At 42.3% G+C, this 24348-nt stretch overlaps 1 protein-coding gene across 1 annotated transcript; it reads left to right on the forward strand.

Annotated features, from left to right (window-relative positions):
* Positions 1 to 21: 21 nt before the first annotated feature.
* On the forward strand, positions 22 to 24341 carry LOC109473088 (glutamate--cysteine ligase catalytic subunit-like). The gene is made up of 16 exons (XM_019772998.1): positions 22 to 323; positions 5247 to 5356; positions 5763 to 5882; positions 6276 to 6347; positions 11703 to 11816; positions 12017 to 12075; positions 12565 to 12776; positions 18564 to 18680; positions 19320 to 19458; positions 19967 to 20079; positions 20916 to 21008; positions 21529 to 21633; positions 22132 to 22216; positions 22684 to 22814; positions 23335 to 23455; positions 23849 to 24341. Exons 1-16 carry the CDS (start codon positions 174 to 176, stop codon positions 24094 to 24096), a joined length of 1989 nt encoding a protein of 662 aa, XP_019628557.1. The 5' UTR covers positions 22 to 173; the 3' UTR covers positions 24097 to 24341.
* Positions 24342 to 24348: the final 7 nt, after the last annotated feature.

The raw sequence follows: 24348 nt of genomic DNA on the forward strand, positions 1-24348 counted from the left end.
GATACCTCGTGCGCATGCGCTCGGGAGTGTATGACCTTTGCCCTAATAATGGCGCGTGTTGACATCATATTGTCTTAAGACATGCTTCAATTCTTCCAAATGACGGCCTGCCACCCTTAAGAGCGGCAAGACAACTTCTGGGGCACCAAGGAGAGAAAGGACACCTTCTTAAGATGGGTTTGTTGTCTTTGGGATCTCCCCTAAGTTGGGAAGAAACGAAGAAATTCGCCGACCATGTCCGAAAACACGGCATACAACAACTTATAAACATCTACCGGCGACTGAAGGATCGACATGGAGACGTCTTGAAATGGGGAGACGAGGTAAGAAACTTCCGTAAGACACTTGGAGTAGAAATTGACCGAAATAAACCATAGTATACCGGAGAATATCCCGGGCCATAGAAGATCCAATTTGTGACAAACGGGGGTATTCTATGGCCCGGGATCTTCTCTGGTATACTATATACCTTTATTTCGGCCAATTTCTACTATTTTTCCAGCGATCCGCGGTGCCTGGTAGAGGCTAAGATACTGCTTTGGGCTTCCTTAGACTTCCTTGTACTCTGGCTTCGTCTTAGAACTAAAACGGAAGTCCTTCCGGTGGTACGTGTTTTTTCTACGCCAGTCTTTTCTTAGAAAACGCTGTATGTAACGTTAAAACTAAAAAGGGGAGTTGTCTTGATTTTGTACCTTAAAGTTCTTACTCCAAGTTGAGTTCTGCCCAAAAACTACATGATTTTGAAAAGAAAAACACTAAAAGACAGAAGCAAATGTAGGTCTACTCTAAGCTACATGTACGTATCTGCTTTCTAGATCATTCTAGATTAGTTGTAGTTAAAGGCAATGTCACACATGGCCAAATGTTGTTCTCAATCACCTGTAAAAATACCCTAGTAACCACTTGACAAGAAACGGTAACAAAAAGATTTCCCTAGACAAATTTTATGTTTAATTCAAATGTTATTGAATCAACATTGATGTTGCTTTGAAAGGTGAAAAATTTCCTTTCACAGGTATTCTATTTTAACGTTACACATGCAACATATTTCTGCTATGTCATGCTTGTTTTTACACATGTATGTAGTGAAATGCTTAATTGTTTGGAAAATGTAGGTTAGGAGATCATTAGATTGAAAAAAATTTCTCGTACATGTAGTAGGTACAAGGTAGCTTACCTATTATTTCATTGCGTGGACAAGATATAAAATTTAGAAATATCTTCGATGACTTAACAGGTCTTGAAATACTGGGTGCATGTGCACCTTAGTGCACCCAAGTTTGGAGCTGTGCATTCAATTTTTTTCTGTGGGTGCACTGGTGCACCTAAATATGTTTGTAGCCATACAGGATATTCTTGGCATCTAAATGTCAGAAAAATAATACCGGTAAAATCTTTTTTGTTGTAGTACTTGATTTGTAAGATTTTGAAATTCTACAAAACGCAGTATAAACCCTCCCAGTCGCTCGCCCGTAGGCCTGCACAGGAGGCCAGGCTAGAGTTGGTCCTCTTGAACAGACAACACATGTTACAAAACTAATTACTATAAGCACCTCCCCCCTCAATCTGGGTTGATAGTCTTAAGCCAATCGAGGTTTCGCACGAAATTGGAACAAGAAGAAATAATTAGTCTCGTGACTATATCCTAAATCACTTTCAACATTGTGAACACATAATTACCCCCCGACCACGCCAGGCCTAGGAAAAAAAAGTTGTGTTTCCACTTTTCCCCACTGACCCTAGCAAAAATCTGCTGAGTCTAGCCTTGTTTTTTTGATCGACAATATATAATTTTTCGATCTAACATCTTCTGAATTCTGAAACGCCATGTAACACATTTTGAGTTCAGCAATTTTGTCTTCAGAAAATCAAGTGAAACATTTGTCCACAAGCAAACAGGTGGGCGGGTCCTTGCAACAGTCACGATGCATTGCTACACTTTATTTGTTGGATCATTTTAGCCAAAATCTAGAAACAAAAGAAAAAAAACAGTTCAAATTTCAGTTTCACAAAATATTAAAATTCACCATCAAAATGTTTTCTAAATTTGCCTTGACTAATACTAAGTGCTCTCTGGAGAGCAGGCCACTGCAAAAATGGTGGACATAATTTACACTTAAATTACGTTACAAATCACATCCAATGATTTGCAGGAATGTTGCAGACTATGAACAAACACCTCTTTGTATGTACTGTAAATTTGATAATGTTTGCAGTGGCCTTATTTTTACAGTTTTCGAGGCGACCTCTAGTATGCCATATAACCATGACTCAGCAAATAAAATATGTGTTTGTATTACAAGTTCGTGACAAGAATCTGTACTACAGAAGTGTTTCACTTGCATAACATGCTTGAAATACAGTCACGTACATCTCAGAAATACACTCTGTTCATCAGGAAGTTTTGCCAGTTTCTGTGTGTTTCTCCCTTCTTTTATTTTCAATCCATTGTGTATGTTTCTGCTTGACTGTAAACTATCCATGCTCTGATTGTGTTGTATTTTTTGTCTCCAAAAACGTCTTTGTCCACTAAAGCCCCTGTCACACTTAAGATCTCCAGAACACTACCAAACTCCCCCCAACCATGGTTAGGAGTAGTGCTGTGTACCTAAACCCACATTAAAAAATAGGTTTAGGACTGCATTTAAGTCCAGAGGTTTAGGTTCAGTTCCGGACTCGTAGTTATAAGTCTGGACCTAAACCCATGGCACATACAAAATTGCATGTTGGCAACCTTGCAATGTTGTATGCACAGATTTTGCAATCTATGGAGCGTTTTTGCTGTTTTGGAAAGAATAGGGGTATGTGACTTGTTTGTTTTACTAAGTCTGCAGCTGGAATTGGTTCTTGACTTTAAGGTTTTTTTTGGACTTGGAATCTAAACAATTTTACAAGTCTGGAACCGGTCCAGCAACTACAATTATAAGTAAGGAGTAGGTCAGGAGCAAGGTTAGCTGGTGTTTGCGGATGTCGACTTTGACTGTTGGGCTGTTACGTAATATTCAAAATGTTTCAATGTGATTGCATCATGGTTCAGCCATGGTTGGCTGGTGTTCTGGAGTATGTCAGCAGTGTTTGTCAAATTTGGCTCAAATTTAACTCAAATTCGATTCTATTTACTACTGTATAGAAAGTTTGACGAATTCTAAGTCTAGTTAGAATGCTCCTGAACTTAAAGCTTATAGTCCTTGGTTAGTCGGTAGGTTTTGAATGTGTGTCACTGGGGCTTTAGTCCACCAGCACTGTCTGTCAAGTTTGGCTCAAATTTAACTCAAATTTGATTCTATTCATAAAGAAATTTTGGACGAAAGAAGAACGTTCTAAATCTAGTCAGACTGCTCCTGAACTTAAGCCTTGTTTGGTTGGTGGTTAGGGAAAGGTTTGAACTTCTGAATGTGTGACGGGCGCTTTAGTCCACCACCAGACCGTGACATAGCCGGAGTCTCAATGTCCCTCTGATCTGTTTGTTCTCTGATCTCAACCCTACCACAACCATCCATTTACCATGCTGGCATCACATTCCCTTGTTGTGTAATGGAGCCCTCGCTGGTGTCACTCAAAATCCATTCATACTCAATCTGTCATTCAGGGTTTGAAACCTAATCTCCAAGCAGACGTTGAAAGGCAAAATAAAATCATCATGTTTTCTAACAACTCATGCTTTGTTTTAGTTCGTTGAACTGTATTGTATAAGTTGGACCCCTATAATATATCACTGAAAAATTACTATTAAATCCCTGCCTACTGACCCTACTTTTTTTCAGGACTGAAACAGGAAACACAACATTTTTTTCCCTAGGCCTTAACATGTTATTAGTGGCATGAGAAGGCAAAATACTGTAAACCTGCTTAAGTTTGATGGTTTCAAAATAGCATGAAAAGTCTAAATTTAGTAAATTTGCTTTACTAATACCATAGGTTATTCATCAAACAGTGAAAAAATAAATCAGAAAAAGACTTGTAAAAGTTTACAATTTTATGGTAATTTGTTGAACAAATAGATATAAACAGGAGTGACCTCAGGCTAGGGTTAGGCAGTTGTAGTCTGTGTTGTGTAAACATCAGTGTGAAAACAAGTGCCCCTCCCCCTAATTGTGGTTAAGCGTGTTAAGTATGGTTAAGCATGCCATGTGTGTACTGTAAACTGTGAAACAGTTGTAGTTGTTTCATTTTCGTGCTAATCTGTCCAAGAAGAATTCATAACACTGTAAGAATTAGGAGAGTAGAAACAGAAAGACACTCCTTGTCCCGGGCCGGGGATCAAACCCACGCCAAACCAAGGCACCAGCTCATAACCTGATGCTCCTACCAAATTGGCGAAAAGGTCTAGACCCATTGGCCGGGTCAGTTGGTAGTGCCTATAAACCCCGCACTGTTACACCATCACAAATATGTCTTACTAGTATGACTACTGTCATGTACTAAGTACTAGAATTGTTTAAAAGCATAATACAAACCTGGACTCTTACCCTCCTAACACAAAATAAGACCATCACAAGTATTTTATGATCTACAGTATTGTAAAAGAGAGGTAATGATATCGATTTTATGAGTTTTGAGTCAAAAGATGTGTTGACATTAATATTGTTTATAATACAGCTTTAAAAGGTTTAAGTTTTTTAATGGCAACTAGCCAAGGATAAAATTATCTGGATTGAAGCCAAATCAAAGCCAATCTATTCAGCTTGATCCAGACAATTTTATCCTAGTGGGAAGAGGGCCTTTGTTTCTGATTTAACAGTATAACTAGAAAAGTGACATTTGCAAAGCAATTATATGCATAATATTTACCTTCGCATATGGTCTGCTCTGTTAATTCTTACACAAACACAGTCATACATATGGTGACAGGAGTCTAAATCCCTCCTGCTATAAAATTGCAACATGATGTAACCCAACACCAGTTACCATGATGAGAGACAGTCTGGTTCAGTCAGGTCAGGGGTCACTGTTTAGAGAAGAAGAAGAGGAGGAAACGTAGCAAAAACAATATGTTTTCCTTTGATAAACAGAATCAATTAATTGATTGATTGACTGATTGATTAACTGATTGATTGATTGATTGAGTAATTGATTGATTGTAGCATTTTTCTTGCTCTAACTTCCACCCTGTGTTTGGTTGTTAGGTAGAGTACATGTTGGTTGTTATGGATGAAGACAACCAAGATTGATTGATTGATTGATTTATTGATCGATTGTAGCATTTTTCTTTCTCTAACTTCCACCCTGTTATGTCTCGTTGCTAGGTGGAGTACATGCTGGTTGTTATGGATGAAGACAACAAGACGGCCCGCCTGAATCTGAGGGGAAACGAAGTTCTGGAAATACTGGAGAAGCGGGAGCAAGAAAGTCCAAAGTAAAGTATACTTACTTACTTACTTGTCCTCTTCATCCCTTGCGAGAAACAAGGCCAAGACTTTTCCCTTCTATATCCAGAAGTAAAGTTACACCCATGATCTTTTTCACCAGTAAGATGTGTTAACAGTTATGTTCAAATTAGAGAAGTAGCTAAATGCATACTACTCTTATTGATGAGTTTTATAGTCTTACATGTACAAAGTACAATGTAATTTTCCGTTTGCACATTGTTTTCAAATGTTGTGCATGAACTTGAGCCATATACATGTAACTGATAGTTCAAAGCAACAAACTTCCCTCTGTTACCTACGCCATATCCAATACATACATAGATGAGGTGCCAAATGGCCACCTTACTAGTAGCATGTTGAAGTTTAACCAGAAGTTGATTGCCCCATGCACAGTGACCCCCCCACCACCTGGAGGCCAGAGTACGCCAGCTACATGATAGAAGGAACACCAGGGAAGCCGTACGGAGGGCTCATGGGGCACTTCAACATGGTCGAGTCCAACATGAGGTTAAGGTGAGTAAATACACTCTTTTCCACATTCAACTTATAAAAAGACTCTTCTAGCAATTATAAAGATACGCACATTGTGTTTTAGTAAGAAAATAGTAAAGCTTATTGAATATTTCATATGATAAGGTGATTTTTCAGGAAATTTAGAATATAGAAACATTAATCATCAAAATTATTGATGTATATGTGTTTAGATGATAGGTTGTAAGTATATTTTTTAATGCCCCATCCTCTGTTCTCTTTGTTGTTTGTTTTCCAATTTAGTAGCAGTAAAAAGTAACAGTAAGCCACTGTCATCAGTGAATAAAAAGATGTCTGATACTAGGATAGAAGTGATGTTTTATTATTAATCTAATGTTCCTGTGTTGTTGTTGTATTTACTGTTGTATGTTTCAGGCGTGAAGAGCTGCTGTCACTACTAGACCAGAACCTGGGAGAAACTGCCATTTCTTTCACTGTCTTTCCAAGGTAAATAGTCATTTAATTTTTAGTTCCAAAGTTAAGCTTTGTTCCAACACAAGAAAGAAACCCACCATAAATTTTTGGTCAATCCCGTCAACCTTTGTCAGATGAGTGATCCACTCGCTGACTCTGGAAGTCGGAAGTGTGATGATGTCAGGAGTGAATCAAATGTGGCGAAAAGACAGAATCTACCTCTGTCATGATTGAACTTTCATTCAAAATCTTTAATTATACCTGCACACTCCCTATTTGGGTATATCGTTTACCTTATGCAGTATTTCCTATGCTTATCGCTAGGTGGCGCACGTGTACAAAGCTTTAATCGCAAAGCATCACGGGATATCATGACGTAATGACTATGTTCGCCGCCATTTTCCTTGTGCGAACGCCAAGGGGTGCACGTTGTTTCCCTACTCCTTATTTTTTCGGATTTTCTTTCGGCGTTATGCCCAAAAAGAAGGATAAAACGAAGTCTTCTGCCCACGGGGGCGATTCAGGTAGCCTTTCGGAGGACCAGACAGGTCGGAATGGCAAGAGAAGTGGTCAGTTTCCCAACGCTAGGCAGGCAAAATTCCTTGCCGTGGAAAAGACAGGCGTGCCTGTACTTGCCTCCGGACAGGAGGAAGAGGAGTCGGGTGAACGAAAAGTCCCCGCTCCTACAGCTGGAGGTTCGGAGGGAAAAGAGAAGAACCCCAACCTCATTCCGCCGCTAGTGGAGCGAAATGCCCCTTCGGCGTTGGCACTGGGAAAATCGGCCAAGGAAGGAGACGGCGCGGAGCTGCCCCGGCCCCAAAAATTCCTCCGGGCTCGGAGGAGTTGGGCTCCCCGACCATGCCGAAGCTTGGTCGGGAAAAGTCTCCTCCACCCCCACCTCCACCAGGAACACCCTTCCCGCCTGGATTCGACGCTGCCTCTTTTCTTCAGTGGGTCAGTTCCAGCCTGGGACTTCCTCAGGCGTCCAGTTCATCCCGCCAACCTCGGGACGTTGACGGGGCGGTAGCGTCGACCAGCCGAGCCGGCGTAGTCGGTTCCGGGCGCAAGCATCCAGGTTCGGAAGTGGAAGAGTGTTCGGAGGAGGGGGAAATCACCATTTCGGACTCTGAAGAGTCTGATGAAGGTACTAGTAACTCCTTGTCATTCGATAATCCTTACGATAAGAAAGGGAAAGAATCTGAACTTCCCGAGCAAGTCGCTACATTTTTGACCGAGGTCTTTACTCATAAATTAACGTATGCGGAGTTCAAGGAGAGGAAGGAAGCTTTTCCAACTCCACCTAGCGTGGAGTTAGCGCTTCGGGCACCCATTCTAGACCCAGTAGTGGCGAATATGATTAAGAACGACACCGTCAACACGGATAAGAATTTTAGTGATTGTCGGGATAAGATGCTCATGGCTGCTAACCCTCTGGTGGAGCTTTTAGCGGCAGTTAAGGGTTCGGACCATCCCCTGAACCCAAATGCTGTGTGTAAAGCGATAGAATCGTCCTTGGTCTTTTTGGGTTCAGCTTCCTCTACTATGACTCAGTACAGAAGGGAATTGTGCGGCAGGGACATGAAACAGGATATGAAGCATGTTTTCAAGACCGACTTGCCCACTGGTTCTTCCAAATACTTGTTTGGAGACACCTTTTTGGAGAAGGTTAATACAGCCGATCAGGCTAGACGCACCTTGAGTAAGGCTTATAAGCCAGCCCCTTCGAGTACTTCTAGGGCTAGGGACAGGTTTCAGTCCAACCGCTCGAAGTTTAACTATAACTACAACAAGTACTCCTCAAACTCAAAGGGTTACAATTTTCGTCCCTACTATAACAACAACAACAACTACAACAATGCTAGACCATGGTCAAATGCCGGGGGTAAGAAAACCTCGGGGTTTCGTTCAGCGCAGGGCACAAAAGGCCCAAACAAACAGTAGCTCTTCCTCGTCATCAGACTCTGCTCTGTTCTCCGGTTCAGCACGCAGGGCGAACAGCTTTTTTCATGAAAAACTGGGAAAGGATTTCAACAGACAGATGGCTTTTGCAAACAGTTCGGGGTTACCGTATAGAATGGGAGTCCACTCCAGTTCAGTTCGTTCAGCCGGTCACAAATATATCTGGGGAGGACAGAGCAAAGGTTGTAGACGAGGAAGTGCACAGTATGTTGGAGAAAGGTGCAGTGGTCCAGGTGGAGCCCTGCGAGGGCCAATATGTTTCTACGATTTTCCTAGTCCCGAAAGCTCGGGGAGGCTGGAGACCGGTTATAAACCTAAAGTCTTTAAACAAGTTTGTTCTGAAACGTACTTGCAAGTTCGAAGGGATAAACCTAGTCAAAGAGTTGTGGAAAAAAGGAGATTTTCTAGCAACTATAGATCTAAAGGATGCGTACTTTACCATCCCAATAGCTCAGAGCGATCGAAAATTCCTTCGTTTTTCGTGGAGAGGAGTTCTTTGGGAATTTCAGTGTCTTCCCTTCGGTCTGACGTCGGCGCCGAGGGTATTTACCAAGGTTTTGCGGCCGATTGTGGCCATTCTAAGGAGACAAGGATTGTTAATAGTAATTTTCCTAGACGACTTACTGATCATTGCAAGGTCGAGGGAACAGTGCTTAGAGCACATTGCTATAGCCAGAGAGCTTCTAGAGCAACTCGGTTTTGTTCTCAACCTGGAAAAGTCGCAGTTGATACCGTCTCAGGTAGCGACCTTCCTAGGCCTTGTTCTCGATTCTCGTACTTTGACAATTTACCTACCAGAAGACAAGTTAGACAAGGTAGTGAGTTCTTGCCAATCACTTCTAGAACAGGAGGTGATAGGAACCAGGCAGCTAGCCAGCGTGGTGGGGCTGTTAGAGTCCACCAAGCAAGCCATTCTTCCCGGGCCCTTACATTTCCGGGCTCTGCAACAGCTTCTCAATTTCGGCATAAAGAAGCCGGGAAAATTCGACTCTTCAGTCAGTCTAACCCCAGATGCAGTAAAAGATCTACAGTGGTGGATCAGTCATGTGCGCGAAGTAAACGGTCGCCGAGTCTTTGTTCCGTCAGACCTGACAATTTGCACAGATGCCTCACTGGAGGGATGGGGCGCGCATTGCAATGGTCAGGAGACAGGCGGGCGCTGGTCACAGACAGAAGCGCGCATGCACATCAATTGGCTAGAGTTGAAAGCGGCCTTCCTGGCGCTAAGAAGCTTTGTGAGCGCGGATACTCAGCATGTTCTGCTAAGGCTGGACAACACAACAGCCGTTGCATATGTGAATCACATGGGGGGAACAAGGTCGCCGGATCTGGCAGCCTTGGCCCTGGAGATGTGGTCGTGGGCCTTGGAAAGAGGCCTGATGTTGTCTGCAACTCACGTTCCCGGATTGACAAACACCCTAGCGGACAGGTGTTCGCGGGTTTTTCTGGACAGGGTCGAGTGGCAACTGAACCGCTCAGTTTTCCTGTCATTGAACAATTGGACAGGCAATGCATTGACAGTTGATCTGTTTGCGTCTCGTCTGAATGCTCAGCTGAAGGAGTATGTCTCTTGGCACCCAGAACCAGAGGCCATGGCAGTGGATGCTCTAAACATTCACTGGGGCAACCTGGGGCTAGCGTATGCCTTTCCCCCCTTCAGCCTAGTGTTCAAGGTACTGAGAAAAGTCCAGTCAGACGTAGCAACAGTGATTTTGATAGCTCCAGTTTGGAAGTCTCAGGCTTGGTACCCCAAGGTGTTGAACATGTTGTTCGAGAGTCCGGTTCTCCTGCCACAGAGCTGGGATCTGCTGTTCCTGCCACACAACAGGAGACCCCATCCGCTGTTGCCAGATCTGATGCTTGCCGCGTGGCCAATATCAGGCGACAGTTGCAGGGTCGGGGCCTTTCGGCAGGGGCTTCAGACCTCATCCTCTCGGCTTGGAGAGAAAGTACTTCTAGACAGTATCAGTCAGCATGGGCTCAGTGGGCCAGCTGGTGTGATAGAAGGGAGATTGATCCAGTTTGCGGTTCTATAGAGAGCGTAGTAGAATATCTGGAATGGATGTTTCGACAGAACTACAGCTATATGTCAATTGGGGTGGCTCGTTCTGCGATCTCGTCTGTTCACTTACCAGTAGACCATTGTAATGTGGGTAGTCACCCTCTAGTGTCCAAACTGATGAGAGGTGTGTTTCACAAACGTCCTCCTTGTCCAAGATATGTTTCAACATGGGACGTCAGTCGGGTCCTAGAGTACCTTCTGCATTGTTGCCCAGCTAATAGTCTTAGTTTGAAACAATTGTCTCATAAGTTGGTAACACTAGCGGCATTGGTATCAGCCGACAGAGGTCAAACTTTAGCGGCTCTCGACTTGAGATTCATGAAGAAATGTAGAAACGGTGTTTCTTGGACAATTCCTACCCTGCTAAAAACTTCTAGACCAGGAAAACCTGACCAGAAAGTGTTTTTGGGCGGCCTTCCCGCAGGACAGGCGCTTGTGTGCCTTCACATACCTGAAGGAATATCTAAGGCGGACTTCTTCCCTTCGGAAAGAAAGGGGGGGGAGCAGAAGTTGTTCATATCGTACAGGAGACCACACAGGCCAGTGGGTTCTGCAACCCTGGCCAGGTGGGTTAAGTCAGTGTTAGGCACGGCAGGTGTTGACACAGCAACTTTCTCAGCTCACTCCACTCGAGGAGCGTCCACTTCAGCTGCTGCAGCTGCCGGGGTGTCTCTACATAGCATCATGAAGGCAGCGGACTGGTCACGAGAGTCTACCTTCCTGAAGTACTACAGGAGGGACAACAACCAACACACGTTTGGCCAGGCTGTGCTGTCCACGGCTCTGAAGTCTGCATAAGGTAAACGATATACCCAAATAGGGAGTGTGCAGGTATAATTGAGGATTAGGCAAATTGTACTTACCATGAAGGATAATCCCAATTATACCTCACACGAACTATTTGGGGATATCTTCCCACCCTTGCTGTTCTTCAGCTTCCAAGTAGCTGAGAATGCCCACCCATGGTGAACAGCACAGACTCTTTCTCGCACGTCGTCAAATGGCGGCGAACATAGTCATTACGTCATGATATCCCGTGATGCTTTGCGATTAAAGCTTTGTACACGTGCGCCACCTAGCGATAAGCATAGGAAATACTGCATAAGGTAAACGATATACCCAAATAGTTCGTGTGAGGTATAATTGGGATTATCCTTCATGGTAAGTACAATTTGCCTAATCCTCAATTTCATATCATTTCTTCTTTGTGACATTAATGTACTATAGACCTGGGTTGAGGTGGGGAACATTTATTTGTTACAAAAAAATGTTTGAGAGAACTTATTAGTAATATGATCAGCAATGCTACTCAAAATGCCATGTACTAGATGTTTTTTGTATTCATTTTTGCGCTATTTTCATTCCAGGCTTGGCAGTCCAGGTTTCACAGACCCACAGATTGAGTGCAACCCAACAGTAAACACGGCATCACGTTCGCTGTTCTTCCCTGATGCTGCAATCAACCATCATCCCAGGTTCAGGTGAGAGATGGAGCAAATTATAATTGTTTTTCTTTGCCTGTGTATCTATCGGTGTTCCTCTCTTTCTTAGTCACACATCACTTGTTTGACAGTCATGAAATGCAGCTAATTTAAAGCATTTTCTGCAGGCATGTTTCAATGAAGTTGCTAATCTATTTTAAATTGATTATACCAAATGATTGTATGATTTTTCATTCTAGGACCTTAACCAGGAACATAAGAGAGAGAAGAGGGGAGAAAGTCTGTATAAACATACCAAGTAAGTACTGTACATGTCTTCTACTCTTCTTAACATTAACATGTCGCTATGTATAATATATTATCCATTCCATTCTATCCACAATAAGACGCTACAGTATAACAATGCCAGTACAGATTGTTTTTCTTTTACTAAAAACCTTTGTTAATCTTTTTGACATCCAGTTTTCCAAGACAAGAACACACCAAAACCATTCATGATCAGGGAGATGTTTTCCAACGGTGACAAGGATTTGCTAAAGGCAATCACAAAAAAATAAAACATTACAATTACTCTGCCACTGGTATTTTTTAGTTAATATAATATTATGTATTTTAATATCCAGTTTTCCAGGACAAAAACACGCCAAAACCATTCAGGGAGACGTTTTCCAATGGTGACGAAGAATCGCAAAAGGCTGCTAAAGACGACCACATCTATATGGACTGTAAAAAAAAACCAATTACTCAGCCACTTGTATTTTAGTTAATAATGTGTTTTGATCTTTAGTTTTCCAGGACAAAAACACACCAAAACCATTCAGGGAGAAGTTTCCAAACGGTGACGAAGAATCGCGAAAAGCTGCTAAAGACGACCACATCTACATGGACTGTATGGGGTTCGGTATGGGCTGCTCGTGCCTGCAGATGACATTCCAGGCTTGTAACATAGACGAGGCGAGACACCTGTATGACCAACTGGCTCCACTCTGCCCTATCTTTGTAAGTATGAGGAATATACTTATAATAATATGATGAAAGCTTTTAATATTCATTAATTTTATACTGATTTTTTTAAGAGTCAGGGACATAGTGACACATGTATGATAAGAAATCAACAAATGAATGTATTTTCAAAGTCATGAAAGACATACAAGAACCAAGTCCAAAAAACCTTATTCGGTTGGTGTTTGGAAACATGGAAAAATTACCTGCACCAGACCAATTTTACCTACACTCTCAGAATTTGGGCACTATGGATCTCACTAAAAACTATTCAAAATCCTTTGCCATCAGTTCAAATACATTTGTACACTTGTCAATGATTAAAACTGTACTAGGTACTACATGTGTACAACATGCACAAATAAAGATCCACATACAGCTATATGTACATTCAATTTGTATAACAGTACATGGACCAGTGCAGGTATAGGTGCAGATAAACATCAGAAATACCTGCACAGCTCCAATTATTTACATGTACAAACACATTGTACATTATGCAGGTGGTATTTCCTGTCCTGCCAGTGTTGTTGTAGATACCATCAGTGTTGTTATGTCTGCCTGAATGAATGCATTTCAAAGTATTTGCTTTAAAAAACAGCTACCAGAGACTTTCAACTTTAAAAGCTATACTCTTTCAACTTCTGGCATTTAAAATGGTCTACTTGAGGTTTTTGAATACTCAAACTCTGAAGACTAAAAATAGGGTGCGGCAAATTTGCTCACTTAAGTGCAAATACTGGTTACACGTCTTCTTCTAAAGTCTAAAGCTAATATGGACAAACCCACCCTTGTTTGGTGAGGCTAGGTTTGTACACACATACCTTAATGGATATACAAGGGTCAGTGGCTATAGAGGCCATATAACATTACAGGCTTCGAAATTGACTTTTCTTCCTATTGTCCCAGCACTGTCCCAAAAATAGATTTCAAATTATTGTCCCAAAGTGAGGATGAACTGTCCCAACCTGTTTTTTGAGAAGTAGTGTTATGACTTCAATTTGAAGTCAACTTTATTTTGCTTATGTTCAGTCCCTGGTGCACTATAATTGCAGAGTAGACAGGAAATTCGGGGGACTTTTCCAGATCCAAAAGCCAGGATGTGTGCCTGATAAACAAAAGAAGGGCTGACATTCTGATGTAGATTACTTTTCTATTTAGTCCCCAAAATGTCCCAAAGTGTCTTAGTTTTTAGTTGTCCCAGCCTAAATTGTAGTGGCCAGTGGCCATTGGACCACCTTTAATTTCGAGCCCTGCATATATATACATGACTTGTATATTGTGGCTGTACAAAGTTTTAAAAGGTGTCCATTTGTTTGCCATCAAGTGTTTTTTATTTCCACAATCACTAGGGGTGTGTCAAGGGCAAATTTGAGAATAATGACTTAATGACAGCAATGACAACAAGAATCATTCAATGACATTTTCAGCGAAACTTACGATTGTATAGCTGTCATGGGCATGTCCTTGAAGGCTGTCCTTGATCTGTGCTATACAGCTTGTGAGTTGTGCTGTCTGAACTTTGGCGCTGTTCTTGAGCTGTACTGTACAGTTTGGGAGATTTCTCACGCTGTCCTTGAGCTGTGCTGTACAGCTTGTGAGTTGTGCTGTTCTCACTCTCATTCTGTCCTTGAGCTATGTTGTACAGCTTGTGAGTTGTGCTGTTCTCACTCTCATTCTGTCCTTGAGCTGCGCTGTACAGCTTGTGAGTTGCGCTGTTCTCACTCTCATTCTGTCCTTGAGCTGTGTTGTACAGCTTGTGAGTTGTGCTGTTCTCACTCTCATTCTGTCCTTGAGCTGTGTTGTACAGCTTGTGAGATGTGCTGTTCTCACTCTCATTCTGTCCTTGAGCTGTGCTGTACAGTTTGGGAGATGTGCTGTCCAAATTTTCAGGCTGTCCGCGAGCTATTATGGACAGCACATTAGATGTGCCACTCCTGTACAACATCCCACTGACACTTGGGACCTCCTTCATACCTTTTTCCAATCCATAAGGACCCTTGCCGTCTTTTGTTGTTGGACAACCTCTCTCATAGTTTGGCTTGATGTCTGCCTCTTTTCTTAATGACTGACCCTGTGGTTTGTTGACCGATAGCTTGACGTTTGTTGTCTGTTGGTTAGTGACATTTGTCAGTGACGTATAACCAGCCCCTGTGTAGCCTCGTGGCAGTGACTGATGCCTTGTTTGGGTGGCCGGTTGTTTGACGTTTGTTGTCTGTTGGTTAGTGACATTTGTCAGTGACGTGTAACCTGTCCCTGTGTGGACTCTTGGCAGTGACTGGCTCCTTGGTTGGGAGAATGATACTGGGTCTTCATCGTGGGTCACTGCATACGGCTGAATCTGTGGCCCTGGGTCTTCATTGAAGGAAGTTGTTGCATAGGGAAAAAGCTTGCCATTTTTCCCCTTCCCCGACACATCCATGTATGACACAGCGTACGGCTCAATGTCATCATTGTCTTCACTTGGCTGGATGTCATTGTTGTCTGGTTCTGTTGCCTGAATGTTAGCAAAGGAAGTTGTTGCGTATGGTGCAAGCTTGCCATGTTTCCCTTTCCCCGACACATCCATGTATGACACAGCGTACGGCTCAATGTCATCGTTGCCCTCTGATGTCTGGTCCTCAACAGGACTCGGCCGTCTTCCTGAGACTGAGTCTCTGTTCGAAGAGGCGGAGTTTCCATCTGTTTCAGCGGGGGCGTTGTGAGGGGCCAGACCTGTGTCCTGACAGCGTTCGTACAAGTAGATGACAACCACCCATGCCAACACCATCAGGACAGGCACAGCAACAGCCATGATGACGGCATTGACGTGGTAACTGTCGTCTTCCTCGGTGATGATTGGGCCAACAGAAAGAGTGACCACGTCAGTCCCTGTGGTAGACTCTGGGCCTGGCGTGGTGTTTGTGTGCGGCATCTCTGTGGGAATGGTGTGGTGGGTATGCGGACCTGTTGCGGTGGACGTTTCGTCACATCTCCCCAGCCCGATCCCCTGTACATGATTCAGATTCAGATTTTATTGAATATCGACTGGCATGTTACATTAAGTGCATGAAATATGTTGAATGTTTACAACTTGTACCCAATTATTACAATAGATAGCATAAAATCTCACATACATCTGCATAATTATCGACAAAATACATCATAAAAACTTATCACATCAATGAGTACAGCTAAACATTCTAGAATCAGTATTACTAGAGAAGAATAACATTCTAAAACTGCTATGTACTAGACTAGTATATACATCAAACATCTTACATGTGGTGACCTGTCCATGTTGGTCTGACTGACGATGTCTTTCCTCACGGTGGCAAGCAGAATGCCGCTCAGGTTAGCAGGTGACGCACACTTCAGTAAATCGGGATAAGAAATGTAGTCCAGCTCTGGCAGACTACAGATGAACCAGGTGAGATTTGCGTCACATTTTAGCGGGTTGTCATATAACGCCAGACGTATGGTCTGGTTGTGGCTTAGACGCAGGATTTGGCTGTCGATTGTGGTGATGTGGTTGGTTTGAAGGTTTGCAACCTTCAGTGTTGTCAGCGGCAGGAGTGCGTCGACGGGCACGGTACGCAGACGGTTCTCATCCAACTTCAACCTGTACAGAACAGGCAGGCCACGGAACGCTTGCTTGGATAGGACGGAAATGGCGTTTCTTCGAAGGTTCAAGTCTCTTAACTTCTCAAGCCCAAGGAAGGTATCAGGTTCTGAGGATAAAGAGAAGAACTTATAATTTACTGTTAACAGTGCACCTGCCCTCCCCCCGGATAAGTATCGTACAGTCCCTTTCAAAACATTATACAAATTGTGCCACATAATGATTAAAATACATGATACATTATAGATTGGTTCAAATACACACTTGTAAATTGGTCAATAATACATATAAAATTCTTGTATAGTTTTACTAATACTTACACAATTTATAACATTATTTTCTTCGTTGGTAAGTAGCTGTATGGCTACTAGCATACTACTATAAAACCTACTTTCACATCAGGCCTCGAAATTCATTTTTGGGAATAGGTGCACTGGTGCACCCTTCCTAAAAAATAAGTTTTGGGTGCACCATATGAAACAAAACCTAATTGCAGGTCTTACTGCTCCTCTTCTGAGTTTGAATGTGAAATGGGAGCTAGCTTCAAAATCTACTACTACTAGTAACAGTAACTACTAAAACAAAGATTTTATTTTTCTGACAGATTCCAAAAATATCCTGTATACATTTAGTATGTAGAGAAATATTTGGGTGCACCAGTTGCACCCACAGAAAAAAATTGGGTGCACAGCTCCAATTTTAGGTGCACTAAGGTGCACATGCACCCAGTATTTCGAGGCCTGCACATATTTGTCAACGTACCAAGACTGGAGATTCGGTTGTCATCAAGGTGGAGGCTGGAGACCAGTGGCAGACCTCGGAAAGCGCCCGGTCGAACCGCAGAAACGTTGGACATTTCGATTTGAAGGGCCGTCACCTCTGGGCTGTTGGGGAAAGACCGCTCCGAAATGGTCGAGGAACGCAGATGCTTGATGAAGATCGAGACCGTGGCTTTGTCGAAGTTGGTTGGTATAGCGTCGAGACATGCAGAGAAGCTGTATGTTCCTCCATACCCGATCCAACTGCAGGGGGACCCCACCCAGTTTTTGTCGGGGCAGTGACAGGACACTGTCTTCCTTCCCTGCAGATTTTTTACGGGGAAGGAGCGACAGCTGTGAGGGCATTGTGGTACCGCTGCGGACACGAGAAGTAAATGATTAAAAACCACGAGTAGGAAGCACAGTAGTGCCTTGTTTCGCACCATCACGCTTACAGATTTCTGCTCTGCCGATATACGTTAGCAAATATGATGTCTAGTAGCTATACTGTAATTCACTTTATGTTCACAGTAGCAAAAGTTCACGGTCTGAGAAAAATTGACATGTTCGGGGAACTATATAATTATTCACGGTGGCGACAGGTGCAGGAAAAAGAAAGTCCAGAAATTTTTGTTAACTGTAATGATAAGTTCACGGTACAGAAATGACAGTGAACATAACAGTACCGTGAAAAAATCAGGAATTACTGTATTTCGTAGAACTGCTTGAATATATATTTCAAGGGTTACACAACAGATTGAGTCTGAGGCACTGCATTTCTACCATATTTCGTCACAGCTTTTGATGTTGGCACCAAATTTCAATTCACATAACGTCTGAACGGCTTGCCCTACAAGAGGGCCTGCATGGGAGGGTTAGTGATAACAAATGACGCAAAATTTTTGCCGCCGATTACAAAAGTCTCAGAGCTGATTACGACTTAACGCTTTGCAGCTAATGTACTATAATAATTATGAATTACGTTTTTTTTTTTGGAGGCTGCCTATGGATTACGAAGAGTAAAAAGGCCTGATTATGCCTTACGAAAAAGGGCATGCAGGCCCCCCTAGATAGCGCAGTTTCTAGGGCCAAAATTTAGTACTTTTCTTACTGTTGTATTTCTACCATAATTTTGCTGACTGACAGTGGTAGATCATCAGTATTCGACCAATCACTGTCCATTATTTCTCTGCATCATCAGCTATTTTATATCGACTGTGTCATCAGTTATTGACCAATCACTGACTGTTTCTCTCTGCATCATCAGTATTCGACCAATCACTGTCCATTATTTCTCTGCATCATCAGCTATTTTATATCGACTGACAGTGGTAGATCATCAGTTATTGACCAATCACTGACCATTATTTCTCTGCATCATCAGTTATTGACCAATCACTGACCATTATTTCTCCCTGTCCACAGTTGGCGCTGAGTGCGGCTGCCCCGGTGTATCGTGGGTACCTTGCGGATGTGGACTGTAGGTGGAACATCATCGCCAGCTCCGTGGACTGTCGCACACGCGAAGAGAGGGGACTGGAGGTCAGATTTTTATTTTTTTAATTTTATTTGTTTCACTGGTAGACTGTCTTGTAAAGGCTTGACACACCAGTTATTACAAGCTACAAGTCATGTACATGTCAGATTTTGTTTGTTTCAAAGAACTGGTAGACCATAGGCTTTCAAATGTACTAACACACTTGTCTAGTTCTGTACAGTAAGTAGAAGCTTCGTAAGACCAGACTGTATGGTTTGAAATGTATGTCTTTCAAAAAGGCAAAACACACCGTTGTACAGTAAGTACTTTATATTGTACATGTTGTGTAAGGCGAGACTGTAAGGTTTGAAATGTAGGCAAAACACAACAGTTTTGTACAGTTAAGTACAAGCTGTGTAAGACCAGACTGTAGGGTTTGAACCACTCAAACTCTTTTTGACAGACTGTATGTGTGAGATCTTTAATGCGCTCAAGGTGTGGCTCTCCTCATACAAGGGACCCATCCTATAAAAGACTTCAACCTTTTTCAGTAGCATGCTGGCTATCGTAGACTGGCATATATTAAAAAATGTTAATTTTGACCAGTCATACATTTTGTACATGTACGTATGTACAGTATATCATAAAATATGATGCCAAATTGAATAAACTCACCACGCAAAATCTTTTTTCCTCCCCTGTAGCCCCTGAAGCATGACAAGTTTGTGATTCCGAAGTCCAGGTATGACTCCATCGACTGTTACCTGACTCCGGAGGCAGAGAAGTACAACGACATTGACCTTGTTCTGGACCAGGACATCTGCCAGCAACTTCAGGACGCAGGTCAGGGGTCAACGACAGTTCAATAATCTGTAGGATGTTACATGAACAGTGAAACAACCCATTGGAGATTGAATTGGAGGTTGAATTGAAGTAAAATTTGAATATACATGTATGATGAAGGAAGTGGATGCTGCAGCAAAATATCAAGAACTATAACAAAATTACAATGTCATGTTTGGGGCAATGATGGAGTTTTGAATTTAAATATAATATGTGAATGATCTGCAGAGATTTTGAATTGACTGAAAAAGCAATGAAGTATGATCCAAATGACCACCCCAAGCACTCTACATGTAGCTAGTAGGGCAGACAAATAAACTTGAAGACTCAGTATACAGTATCTTCGGAATTACTGATTTTTAGTAGATCTCTTTAAATTAATTTACTGATTCTTATTTTTAAGTTCAGTTTTTAGGGTACCTTCTCGGTGATGAGAGTTGAATCTACAAATAGGATAATTTTACATTAACTTATTATAAAACAACCACAACTTTTCTTTGAACCACAGGAATTGACAGGCTTCTTGCTCGTCATTTTGCTCACCTGTTTATCCGGGATCCGATCTCACTCTTCAGCGAGAAGATCCACCTCAACGATGACGAGGATTCAGATCACTTCGAGGTGAGATCACCTGTGTTATCCTTTATTTTATCATGCAAGTCCATCTGTGTTGGTACGTATAAGTTACAGGTTTAAAGGCAAAACGTTTGTTCCAACGGAAGCTACTCGAAGTCTCACTCTTTCAGTCTATTGAAGAAGACCAGAGTGACTGGTCTGGGTGAGAAAATTGTGTTGGAACAAATGTGTTACCTTTAAACAGGATATTTAGGCAGTGCCCATCTCTGTTTCTGTAGCCCTTTGGCCACCACAGCCATACACTGCAAGCACTACGGTGACAGCAGAGTACTATTAAACTGTGGCCATACTTTTGTGACTAGCAAAAGCATATTATTTTCCTGTACACAACACTATACACTAAGACCATATACTATATATAGAAACTAACAGGAACTATATGCAGCTCCAGATGTCTTACTGAGGGACAACTGTGTGTGCGAGATGTTGGTTAGCTTGAGGAATGAATCCCCTCTACTATATACTATATGTATAGAGAGAGAGACTTTATGTTTGACCTTGAGTGCTCTGATCTACAAGGTCAAGAAACTGCTGAAATGGCTGACAGTCTAACTTTTGGATACAGGAGTTTTCTTTTACACATCCAAATTTTCTCACCTAAGTGCTTACGTTTCAATGTCTATCAGACACCTTCCTCAGAGCTTCTGACTGGAGTTCTGCTTCTTGCCATGTCTGAAAAACACTGAAACGTCAGCACTCTACATGTAGTTGAGAAAATTTGGTTGTGTGCAAGAAAACTCATACTGTATCCTATACTTTACCAACCTGATGAAACTATTTTTGGGAGAAAGTCTAACTTTTGATGTTTTCTCACTTCCCAGAACATTCAGTCGACCAACTGGCAGTCCATGAGGTTCAAACCACCCCCTCCAAACTCTCCCATCGGCTGGAGGGTGGAGTTCAGGCCAACGGAGGTTAGAATTGTAGATAGTAGAGTGTGCAAACCACATTGAACTCGCCACACCACGTGGTGCATAGGGCGGCACCCATCTCTGTTTCAATTGCCCTGGGCCAGTGTTCAACTCCCATACTCTTTCCCAAATGCTGAGTGCTAAGCAGAGAAAGCAGTATGTACCATTTTTTAAAGTCTTTGGTATGACTCTACACTGGAAAAGAGAAAAAAGTGATGTTGACTTTAAATTCTAAGGAAAATATCTCTTTAACTACATGTATAAACATAAGGCAGAAACAGAGTGCATCTCAGTTGGAACCCAAACATACAAACCTATTGTAGCATAAACTAGGGCCACCCAAAACAATACTTCATCCTGCAATAACAGGACATTGCTTTTCCCTTTCGGGAATGTGCAGCTATGAGATTTTGAGAATGCAGTGTATGTGTCAGATACTGGAAATGTGGGTGAAACGAAAAATACAAACTCCAAAATACAAATACTTCCCGGAAGTCTGAAGTCTTTTTGGTTTGTTTTACAGGTTCAACTGACAGATTTTGAGAACGCGGCTTACGTGGTGTTCATCGTTCTTCTGACAAGAGTCATCCTATCTTACAACCTCAACTTCCTCATCCCCATATCCAAGGTTGGTCTTCTGTCTGCCTTACAAAAAAGTAGTGCCCAGGCTTTGACAATGACAACTTACATATTCACGCCCTACATGGACCAAATGCACTGACTTAGTTAGATAACTGAGATATAAGGGTAGAACAAACTGTAATGTCTAACTGCATTACTGTGCTACAGATGTATGTCTACAAATGTCTATCTACAAGATATCTTCTCTCTTTTTGAAACAATATGAACAATTTTACAGTCATTGTAATCATTATACTGCTGCAGGGGTCCCTGACATGAGTGTGCCACAGACAGCTAGTCTTCACGCCACATTTCCGAGCAACTTCACAGAGATTTACTGTGTTACGTTTGCTTGAAAACGTGGTGTGAAGACTAGCTGTCTGTGCCTGTGGCAAAGTCATACTTTCATGTCATAGGATTCAGATGTTTGATATCCTGACAATAATTATTGGTTGCTTGTATGTAGAAACCTTGTCTTGTATTCATGTTGCTTTTGTCCCACCAGGTTGATGAGAACATGCAGGAGGCCCAGAAGCGAGACGCTGTCAGACAGGGGCTGTTCTGGTTCAGGAAGGAGGTTCTGCCACCGAGTAAGTACTGTGTGTGAAAAATGGGGTAAAAATTAATGATCTATAGAAAGAGGCTTCACCTCTTAATGTGAACATTGTACTGTTGCTACACATACTGCACACAACCACGGACCTAGAGTGCGACCATCATCTCTTGAGATGGAAGGATGCCTACTACTACTGTTGCTACAGTTGGTTCTACATGTGTGTAATTGATTTACAAACCTGATAAAACTATTTGAAGCTTGCCAATGAAGGTTAGACATTCATGTAAGGGGATGCACAAGAAAACAGTTATGCAAGCAACTGGATAGATTTTGAAAACTGTCAGATGTTTCCACAACCTTTTGTCAGTCTCTGATGAAAAGTAGTGGATGCTACATGAAATGTCTGGCAGTTTTCAAAAATCTATCCAGTTGCTCCAGTAACTGTTTTCTTGTGTATTTGAGTCTTGTAGTATCATTGTTTAACACTGTCTGTATCTCCAGATGAGTGCTGTGATGACTTAGAGGAGTCCAAACCCAAACCAGCGGCTGCCAAACCCTACAGCCTGTATAACGGGGCTGGTCAACAAGAGGAGTACACCAAGATGACAATTAACGAAATCATCAACGGACAGGTCAGACGTGCATCTAGTTAGACATAAATCATAAATCTCTCATACATATAGATACAAAATGGGGTTGTGTGGCGTAATGGCAGAACATTCGGCTCAGAACCAAGAGGTCCCGGGTTCGAATTCTGCCAAGTCACCAACCTTAAGCTTGTGCCCTTGGGAAAGGCACTTTACACAACTTTCCTCACTTCACTTAGGTGAATATGAGTATACCAGAATGATCATTATCATGGTTGTGGGCATTAATGGAAAACCAAACCATACATGTAAACCTTGGTGCAACGCTAGTATTATGATGTAGGTCTGTCCTTGGTGCTGAAGTACTTCAGAAATACACTGCAATTACCTGAATAATGGCTTTGACAGCTGCACAGTCATCTATTTTCTTGTACGTAGGTCAATTTTGTTGTACCCATGTAGCTTGTCTGTATGTCTACATGTAGTTAAAAGACCTTACGAAAGTCCCTGTATTTTTGTTGTGTCAATAAAGTTCCTCTGTATGTTTCTGTCTCCTCCTGGGCAGGCTGGCGGTTTCCAGGGTCTTGTGTCGCTGATGAACTCCTACCTGGAGACAGTCGACATCGATGTGGACACCAGGTGTTCTGTACAGCAGTATCTCAGGCTCATCCAGAAAAGGGCATCAGGTAAATATGGCATTGTTACCATTGCCAAGGAGTTTATGATGGATTGTCTTGATATTTGGTAGGTTGGCAGGTCTTGATGAGACCTCAAAATGATTAGATTTTGGGCCCCGGTGGCTTGTTTTGTTTTGTTACACATCACTGATGAACCACCTTTCAGTATAACACACCAGTTTTGTGTAGTGCAAGGTGCGTAAGACCTGACTGTAAGGTTTGATCCACTCACACTAAGAAGGAGTCCTACTCTTTTTGATAAGTGCAATAACAACGCTAACCACAAGACCCCCTTGCAACCTTAATTTTATGATTACCGGTAATTGTGCAATTGCCGTGCAATAAAGTTCTTCTTCTGTTTACAAAGAAATCATCAACGATATCCATAATTTTTTCTCCCAGGTGAACTGATGACGACAGCTCGTTGGATCCGTGCCTTCGTCCAGAACCACCCCAAGTACAAGTATGACTCCGTTGTGTCGGACGAAATCGCGTACGACCTCACAAAAGTCGCGGACGAGATCACCAAGGGTGTCCGGGCGTGTCCGGAACTGTTCGGGACGCTGAACTCACGCACAAAAGTCTCCCTACCTCCTGTTGTTCATAAGAACTTGAGGAAGGAAAATCCTGATCATGATATTCTGACTTAAAGGCATCCAAATGATGCAATTTCAGGGCAGCAAATCTTCTGAATAAGGCAATCTGTTTGATAAAAAATGCAGAAACAAGCCCCAAAGTTAGTCCCTTATTTTCTGGGTGGTACCCTAAAAATCTGCCCAGGACCCCTTCCAGTAAGCCCTAAAAACAGCATCCAAATAATGCAATTTCAGGGCAGCAAAAAAAAAATATTCTGGATGAGGATCTCTCTTTCTGTCTCTCTCTGTCTCTCTCTCTCTCCCTCT

The sequence above is a fragment of the Branchiostoma belcheri genome, unplaced genomic scaffold, assembly GCF_001625305.1.
Source record: "Branchiostoma belcheri isolate BF01 breed outbred unplaced genomic scaffold, Haploidv18h27 scaffold29, whole genome shotgun sequence".
NCBI lineage: Eukaryota > Metazoa > Chordata > Leptocardii > Amphioxiformes > Branchiostomatidae > Branchiostoma > Branchiostoma belcheri.